Consider the following 9835-nt stretch of genomic DNA (forward strand, 5'->3'; position numbering starts at 1 on the left):
TTTTCTTAATATCAACAGCATATCTTCCAAGCGATCTGCAGTGAAAATTCCACCAGAGCTCTTTACCAGATTCAGCTTCAGGGAAAATGTCGAGGATTACCGAACGTTAGGGTTAGGGTTATTCATAACCGACTGGAAGAGAATCATTCTTAACCTCCTAAGTGCGTTGCATTGTAGACGAATGGGACATCAAATTTTGATTTTGGAAAACAAATTGCCAGAAAAGCAAATATTCAGATAGCCATCTACTTGACTGAGAAAGCGACCGTTCATGTATCACGAACGTGTGTAAATGCAGCGGATTGTAGGCTACGTTAGAGAATACAGCCAATCATAGACCTAAACAAAATGTCTGTAAACAATTTTAAGTCATGATGTTTACCTGGCATACAATCAAATATCTGAAATCTGTGATACTAGAAAGGTAAAAAACTAATTCCAGTTAAGATATAACTTTACAACGTTTGAAGTAGATTGAGAAGATGACAGGTTTTATAGCTTGTTGTTACAGTTCTATCAACGGGGTGAGGTTTGGGTAATCGAAATCGAGGATTGTACAATAGTCCCAAGGGCATCCAACCATGTATTTAATCTTAATTTTTATTCATCACATGTTTTAACAAAATACATAATTGCAACAATACATAATTCTGATTGGATTATGTTAGCCAATGGAAATCAAATCCTTAAAAATTAAAATAAGTAAACATCGTCAAATCTGACCTTTTACGTTAAAAAATGTTGGTATAGTTCCGGGTATTGTAATTCGTATACACATCAAATTGAAGAATTAAATGTAGGTTAAATTCGACTAACCGGATTCTATTATGCCACTGGCATAAAGGACGGGGCTAACCATAATCCGTCATCTTAAATTCAACATTTTCGGTACAAAAAAAAGTGGACTGTTTTTCTATAAAAGACGAGAAAATCACAAGTACAAATCATAAACGTATTAGAACCTCTGAAGGTAAGAATAATAGTATTTTCTTCAGGTTGAAAGTGGATTCGAGTTGTCTATTTCTAACAGTAATAATTGAAGTTTAAGGTTGATAGTTGTATCTGTTTTACCAGCTTCACGATGCCAAACTATCAAAAACTTATAAGACGAAGTTCGTAATAGCTTGACCATTGTAAAGATGCTGTTTTAGTTGTCAATCGTTCTGTAATGGAATAGAATGTGAGGGTCTTTGAGTTCTGTTGAAAATGTTTTTTAATGATAGGTCGAAATTATCGGAGGACGGTTGGGGTATTCTGTTCTGCCCACCTCGACGTCCGTCCGCTCTGCACCAACTACAGTCTCCCAACATTCAATACCCTTGCTGTTTCAGGTATAAAACCACTGACAGGATTACAAACAACGATGATGAATTTAGCTGTAGTTACCCCCCTTCTCGTCATGTTGGTGATTTCGTTACAATCTGTTGGAGCTCGGAGAAGGTAAGATATTGTATTGATTATGATTCCAGTGGCGGAGATAGCCTCCCGAGTGTCAGAATTATATTCTTAAAAAGACATCGTTTATACTTGAACTAAAACCGACTGTCAGTCATTACTCCAAGCTAAAACCATCTTCTAAATGCTATTCTTGTGTCACAGAATGCAGCGATTTGATTGGATTGTACGCCAGCGACAACAGCCAATCAGAGCAGTATTTTGTCTTATTGTTAACTGACTTTCAGTCGAGGTATTCGCTAGCGTACAATCCAATCAAATCGCTGCATTTACTAACTTCCGTGATACAAGAAAGGTGACTATGGCAGTCAAGGTATAAGACGAGGTTCGTTGTGAAGATATCGGTCTCACTGCTCTGAACTTCAAACGCTTTATTTTGTATTTTGTGTTGTGTTATTTCCAGATGTTGGTGTGATGCCCGGGTAAACGGCATAGTTATTAAAAATTTTGGTGTAATTGCCAGTTGTAGTGGATGGTGCGGATGTAGAAATGATAATATCAATCGATGTGGTTTAACTTGTGATGAAAAGGTCCATCAATGGGCAGAAACTGTTTGTTTACAGAAATATAAAGGACAACAAGTTCGATCTCACTTTAAAGCCAGCAGTTGCAAGACCGGAGATGGAAAACGCACTTACACTTGCAACCCTCCGAAATTATGTACTAAAAAAGTCACCAAACGTGTTGCTTATACTTGTTATAAAGTGGTGACCCAAACAGTGACCTATCCATGTGGTAGACCTATTTCTCCCGTTCTACCAATCAGTCCTGCCGGGGGATTACCTCTTCGTCCCTCAATTAAAGACAGAATCGAAGATATGGTGAGGTAAAATGAACAGACTTTGCTTTGCAAAAATAGAAAAAGTGATTTTTTGAATCTAAATGTTTATATAAGGTAAAAGAAAGGTTATTTATTAAAGTAATTGTTATCTATATAATTGTGTGTTTAATATTTCTAATTGTGTTATTGTGTATAATTACCACACCCGACAGCCCTTCCCGATATATTACTTACTCCCACGAACAATCAAGTCCGGCTACGGGCCTGTGTATTCCTCACTTCAAAATGGCATTCAAGTTTTCAATCAAAATACAGCTACATCACATGTACGGGTATAACAGACATTGCTACTAAGTAATGTGTGTAAATGAAGAGGGTGTGTGGGGTGGGAAACTTATTACAAGATACACCATCTTCATAATATCAAGCTATTACAAACTTCCTCTTATACCTTTTGATTAGATTGGACGCTAGCGAATACAGCCAATAAAAGCTCTTGACATAAAGACTAAACACTTTGGCTTACTTTTTACATACTTTCTGTCAAGGCCTCTGATTGGTTGTTTTCCTTTGCGTGCAATCCAATCAAATGGCTGCATTTCGCGACACAAGAAAGCTGGCTATTGCATTAAAGACGAAGTTTGTAATATCTTGACACTGTGAAGATGACTGTACATAAGCTAAGAATGACAGAGGGATGTTAGCTGTTTGTTTGTACCAATCAGCACATTATTATGGCTTCGTAAATGATGTCAAAACAATGTTACTGACAAGCTCGCAGATTTTATGAAAGTTATGAGAATATTCCACAAGAATAATAAAAAAACAATGAATTATTTAATAGCTTTATGTAAAAGATGATAATTTAAATACATTTCTATAATAAATATTGTTTCATCTATCTGTAACTCACTCGACTCTAGCCTGAAATATTGAAACAAATAAATTCAAAAATTGAAAATCATTGAACACACTTTTTCACATAACTTTGGCTTTAAAAATCTTCCCATAGGAGAGATCGGCAGTACAGTCATTGGTGCGTATCACAGTTATACAGTATATATATACTGTATAATTGCATGGATAATGCGCACCCTTATTATTATTGGGAGAATATATGGATTTATGTACTTGAATATTAGTTTAGAGATCAGTTGCAAAAACCCTAACTTGAGATGACCTCCTCTGATTGGTCAATTACTAGATTTCATATTCCATTAAGTATTATTAACCAATCAAATTACTGTGTTTCCTAATATCTTGATCTTATCTTGTTTAAAATATTGTGAAACAGTCCAAGCTGTTTAATAAATAAAAACTAAAGGAACAAGACTTACATATTGACAGTGTTTCGACACTTTTCTAGCTGTTCAGCCTCTGGGGGTGTGATCGTCTCCCTTATTTCTTGTTTCTGGGCCTCGTCTGCTCCAGACTGTTCTAATGAGGCAATGATAGCATCCACTCTTTCTTGTTTATCTAGCACCCTCCTGAAATTATTATCAGATAGTTAATTTCTGTAGGGGACAGGGGTAGTTCTGGGGGTTAGCTGAAGAGTTTGATTAAGAGAAGATTAGAGTGAGAGGTGAGTAGGTTGAGAAAGATAGAAATATTATACAGGTAAAAGATTAGAGTGTTCAGATAGTTCCCAGGCTTTCACTGATTGAAATTGGCAATTCCCTAAAAACTGAATTTGAATGAAATCTTACTTGTGTTTGTTGACCTCCATTTGTCGTCTGCTGATTGCATTGGCTGCTGCCTGCAAAAATAAAATTAAATGAATATTATGTATAAGCATCTACATACAAATGTTTTTTTAGATCCTAGTTTTGAGTGAAGTGGCTTACATGAAATTATTCAGTGAAATACTCAGAGGTGTATTTAAAACATAATCTTACCTTATAACAATGATCTAAAACCATTCTAGACACATGTTCTAACTGAACACGGAAAATATAAAATGTTCTCGACGGAGCATGGTCTACTGTTTTTGACACTTCCTGAAAAATTACAAAAACTTTTTTTATTATCAGACTCCATTAATCTTTGAACGCATCAAAAACTTTCAATTTATCTATACAAGATTTCTCAAAAAACACCTTATAGTGCTAGATACTGTTATGTCATTATTCCATTTCAAATAATAATTTTAATGGAATCACAAGCGGACAATAGGTAAGAGTCACTTTTGGTACAAAAAAAGGCATAATGTAAAAAAATATAACCTACAGTAATAGTGATATAATTTTCAGCTAACATGTTGTACAACATTTCTTTTGTCTCTTTTGTTGGAACCATAGCATATTCCTCTATCTATAATAATAAACACAACAATGTTCTATTCATATTACTTCTGACACAAATATGTCCAAAATCAAGTCAAGATCCGACTGGGCTTTAATAAATAAACAAGGGAAATAATCCTTGATATATTTTAAATTTCAGACCACAAAAACATTATTCAAAAACACCTGTGCCCCATTGTGTTCCAGTATTACTGGGGAAAGCCTTAGCTTGAGTAGATACACAAGGGATATAATCCATGATTCTTTTGAGTCAGACCACAATTAATCATTCATAAGAAAAAATCCACAAAATGTTACCTGTTTTTGCTCTAGGTGTCGTTTTAAAAGTAAGACACGAAATATTCGTAAACATTTTGATCCAAACCTTTCTTGAACTACAGATTCTACATGAGACTGACACAGAAACTGTAAGATTTTATAAATATCTAGTAGAATAAGTTAAGATTAAATAAAATTCATATTGTCCTTGTCTTTTTTCTACATGGTTTTAAACCTAGAGGCCACTGTTTGACTGTGCAACTTGGCATCCCTTTCGTTTTTTGCATCGGACAATAAACAGAGGCTACTAGCTGTGCATGTTAAAGATTTCTCAACAGTTAGAAATCTTGAAGACAAGGCTAATGCCTTTATCCTGGTTTGTTATATGACAAAATCTTCAATACTCCATTTAGAAGCAGAAAAGTTTGATTTCAATGAGGATTTGAACAAAAAAATATAAAATAATGATATAATTCAAAGGATACTGAGAACATAAAGACCACCACTACTTCCTCCAACTTTACTCAATACATTCAACTACAAAATATATTATAATTATCAAATCTAATTAACTCTATACAATATATTTATATTTCAATTTACAAACAGCAACTTCTATCATACATGGATATCTTCTAGACAGTAATATCAATCAACTTATAGAATCCTCGGCTAATATTGATAGATATTATTCTAGTATATGTAATCAACTTACAGAATCCTCGGCTAATATTGATAGATATTGTTCAAGTATATGTTTGGTCATTCCCAGTTCATTAGGTAACGACTGTAAGATCTGAAAATAGTTTTTTGTGCCAATTAAGTTAATGAAAACGATCTATTACAGGTGGAAATTGACAAACATTAAGACAGAGCTGATAATACATGAGAGAAGGCAATGACAATACATAACTTATCTTTAAAAGACTGTTCAGATGTTTTCTAAGCTTTTTATGTGTATTTTGGACACTGATATCACCAATTTACACCATTCAGATTTTCAGACATCTGTAGTTCTTGTAATTCCTCTAAAACTAAGTGTTTGATGAAGTAGCTATCAAAAAGGCCCTTAGATTTTAGAAGCAGCTTTTGCAATGCACTGTGATGCATTAATATAAAATCTAATGAAACTGACCTCTGCTAGAGTCATAGGAGCTGAAACAGTGGACATTGGTTCTGTTTTTACTTCACTTAATCTCAACATACTTCTTATTATTTCACTGGACTTCTAAAAACATATTACAATATTAGTCGTCTAAAATATTTGGTTGATTGGTTTAAAAAGCTAAATTTTAAATCTATTCAAGATATTGACCAATCAAATGACTGAAAAACTAAACCAATCTAAGTTCAGTTTATGTGACTTGGACCCAGCTCATAGGGTTCATTTTCCACTTTTAGCTGAAATCATCTGACTTTAGTTTTCCAGAATAAGACCCAAGGGTGATTGACATCCAGTCTATTTCTGAAATTCTTAGCATAATATGTGCTGTTTCATAAGATATAACATAGAATTCTACCTCATTCATTCGAATAAATGATAAAAAAAAGGGCAATAACTCTACCTGGTCTATTTTATTGTTGACGCTGTCTATAATCAATTGATCTCTGTAATATAGGTGGAATCTGTCTACATTGATCATCCAGTATATTCCATCATCTGGTACAGTATACTGCAATATAAAAATACCTTGATTATGAAAAGGGATTTAAAATCAAATATTTAGACAACTATACAGATAGCTGATATTGAGCTCTATCAGCTGATAAAGTAAATATTTAGACAACTATACAGACAGCTAAAATTGAGCTCTATCAGCTGGTAAAGTAAATATTTAGATGACCATATAGACAGCTGAAATCAAGCTTGATCACATCTCCCTGGGGGATTTTGAAAGAGAAATAAATTCAACATACTTCACTACCAGTTTTTAATCTTTTATTAGATTGTGTTGATTCTTCACTCAATCTTTTTCTTTTTACACTTCCTAAAACAGACACCATAATAGCAAATTTCCTAACAACACAATGGAATTATGAAGGAAATTATATAAGATATATTTTCTATCTTTTATGTGTATCAGGGTCATTTATTACTTCAATGTGCATCATTCCAGTTTTCTGTCAGATGCCTGATGTTCCTGTTATTTTAGAAAAGCCTAGTCATGTACGAAATCAATATTTCCCGAGCAAAAATGACCTTCTGACTATTAATATTACCTTCTATATTAGGTAGAATATAAAGTTTATCTCTTTCTAATGGTTCCTGATATCCTATAACTCTTTCATTAGCATCGTAAACACTGTTACTACAGCGCCGTAGAAAGTGGGTGTTGACCAATAAACTAAACTTATCACATACTAAGCTTGTGGTTATTTTTGGATTCCCTGAAAGAAAAAAACATACAGCAATAGAATATTATAGACTGGATACAGCGAGCCAGTGATCTATTTGACATCCCCCAACTTTCTATTGAACTCATTCATACATGCAAATGTTCTATTAATATGGCTGCTGTATTAGTATGATTGGAAGAGCTCATTTGTAATGTAAGGGGTTTTTACTTTTGCAGCATAAAATTAAATCTAGCCTTAAAACAGACTGAGTTACCTGTGGATTCTAAAGCTTCGTTAAGACGCTCCGTGACTCGTTCAGTAGATTCACTCATCAACGATTGGCCAGTTTGTAACAACTCTTCAACCAATAGTTCGGCAGCATCCCCGTACAATGTTTTAGCACAGTAAATATATTTAGGATAACGTGATAACAGAATAACTCTATCACAGTCAACTGTATACTCCATTACTGGTTTCTTTTTAGATGTCTCAAACTTGATGAGATTATGTTGGATTAGAATACCAATTCCTTTCTTTACCTGAAATTCAAACAAAAGATCAGATTCCATTTGTAATGTTTGACCAATTCCATGTTAAGATCACAGATTCCTGTCGAAGCAAAAACACTGTATAACACTTATTTACACCATTCAAGTGAAATAGATTGCGAATAGCTGATACTTGTGCAAAACCAGAAAACTGTCATCAAATTAACAAATAGCATTTACATTTATTCCTTTCGAAGTTGCATCATAATTTCATCAACTTCAACTTAAAACCAGAACTCTTATCAGCATAAATAAAAACAAGACAAAACTGATTCAACCCCATTTCTACTGACCCTGATTTATGAAATAAAAATTCCATTTCTTAAGAACTAGAATCTTAGCCTACAGCTGAAAAAACAGCTTTGTCATGGTTTGAGGTAATTTCAGGTAGCCGGTATAGAGAAGGCTAGTCGATTGACAGTGACAGTTTGTATCCTAACGAACCTGTTCCAATTTAATCTTTGTTTTTTCACTAATCAGCTTCAAATGCCGAGGTCCAAATTTCATCAAATGTGTGGCGATATCAGCGACAACTTCCCCATACAGTTCATGTAATAATTTACTTGCTAAAAGTATTTTTGATTGAGACATTTCGATTTTTTTTCCCACTTCACGTGTAAAATAACAACTTGATTTGTTTACAGAGGTCGCTTTCGGCTTCCGGTGAAGTTATCTTTTCTTGACGGATTCAGACCACAAACATTTTATATTGGTAGGCAGATAGATAGATGACAAGTTAACGTTCGCTTCCAGCGGATGCTGATATCGCAAACATAAATTGCCCTTTTCTACTTATTCTATGATAATTAATACGGACTAGGTTAACAACCCTAGGTTATGGAAAATCCATCTTAGGTTTTTGAACTAATTATTTAAAATGAATTGGCGTATTCATATTCAACGTCAGCCAGTTGAAAGAACGAGGCCTACAATAATCCCTTTCGGTTTTCAAAATTCGAATACGGACAGCTGAAATTAAGTTCCCTCGACTATTGACTTTTTTTTTTTTATCATTTTTGACTAAGTCAATAGTATATTTGTTAAAGGTATAACGATGTGCATGCCATGCCCCACAAGTAGTTATTGTTATGTCATGTAGCATAAATACAAAGTTGTTGTTTCATGTGATGGATACTCACGGAGTATGTACCAGTCAGCGCCTTATAAGGTTTGCTACGGTCAAATAAATTTATCAATAAGCTTGACGCACCCCGGACTTTCTGTGGTCTGAATGTTTTTTGGTAATTAATAAGAATAACCTATAGATTTCTGAACAGTATGTATGTAAGAATTAAGGTTTTCCCTTGTCTGAATGTTTTTGAGTATTAAAGGCGCACCCCTGGTTTATGTGGTCTGAATGCTTTGGGTAAGAAAGATGCGCACCTAGATTTCTGTGGCCTGAACTCATTGGGAATGCTTTAAGTTATAGACACAGTTCCAGTTTTCTGTGATCTGAATGTTTTGGGTAATAAGACGCACCCCCGGCGAAACTAAAACTGTCAAATCATGGCCTTATAAAGAATGAGTAATTTGAAACAGTTGAGTAAAAGGTAATAAAATATATAACCTGAGATCAAATGAATCACCTTTCTCTATTGCTATTTAAGTTATTTATGTAATTAGACCTATGTTACAATTTGTACAATACATGTTATCGTGTTTGTGGTCAAAACTAATTAAAGACTGGGCCAAGCCTTCAGTTGTATATTGTCTGTCTGTGATGCGACCAGCTATTACTCAAACATTCTTTAAACCACAGAAAAACCACGATTATAACCCACTTTCAAATTCCTCGAGAAAGTCTAGAAATAAAAATCCATATAAGCTAGACAATTCCGTAAATCAAAAACCTTGTCTAAAGTATGACAAAATCGAAAGTAAAGTGGTATCGTAGTGGACTCATCGACAGAGAAGTAGGCTACCATCAGGTGTTTCAAAAAGAGTAAGCATGATCTGCTTCGCGCGATACCCGCCACTACATAGGTCAACATCATGAGATAAAATTACATCAATTCATTATTATTGATCCATTCTAGGGATTTTAAGAGTTTGGAACCAGAAGATTTCAGGAGTAAAAGTTATATATAGTAGTGGACTAGTGGAAAAGAGTAAGCATGGTCTGTTTTGCACTGGACACCCGCCACTACTATGTA

General features: G+C 34.2%; 2 protein-coding genes across 2 annotated transcripts; one reads left to right on the forward strand and one right to left on the reverse strand.

Annotated features, from left to right (window-relative positions):
* Positions 1 to 1363: 1363 nt before the first annotated feature.
* On the forward strand, positions 1364 to 2285 carry LOTGIDRAFT_157827 (hypothetical protein; the record flags this gene model as incomplete). The annotated part of the gene is made up of 2 exons (XM_009050422.1): positions 1364 to 1440; positions 1859 to 2285. The coding sequence occupies 2 exons, from the start codon at positions 1364 to 1366 to the stop codon at positions 2283 to 2285; spliced, it is 504 nt and encodes a 167-aa protein (XP_009048670.1).
* Positions 2286 to 3069: 784 nt separating this feature from the next.
* LOTGIDRAFT_157828 (hypothetical protein) lies at positions 3070 to 8273 on the reverse strand (the record flags this gene model as incomplete). Its single annotated transcript, XM_009050423.1, has 13 exons — positions 3070 to 3160; positions 3574 to 3723; positions 3943 to 3992; positions 4132 to 4233; positions 4463 to 4546; positions 4837 to 4944; positions 5513 to 5593; positions 5933 to 6025; positions 6363 to 6470; positions 6715 to 6785; positions 7018 to 7185; positions 7409 to 7673; positions 8127 to 8273. 13 exons carry the CDS (start codon positions 8271 to 8273, stop codon positions 3070 to 3072), a joined length of 1518 nt encoding a protein of 505 aa, XP_009048671.1.
* Between the last annotated feature and the right edge of the window lie 1562 nt (positions 8274 to 9835).

Source organism: Lottia gigantea (assembly GCF_000327385.1).
Source record: "Lottia gigantea unplaced genomic scaffold LOTGIsca_15, whole genome shotgun sequence".
Lineage (NCBI taxonomy): Eukaryota > Metazoa > Mollusca > Gastropoda > Lottiidae > Lottia > Lottia gigantea.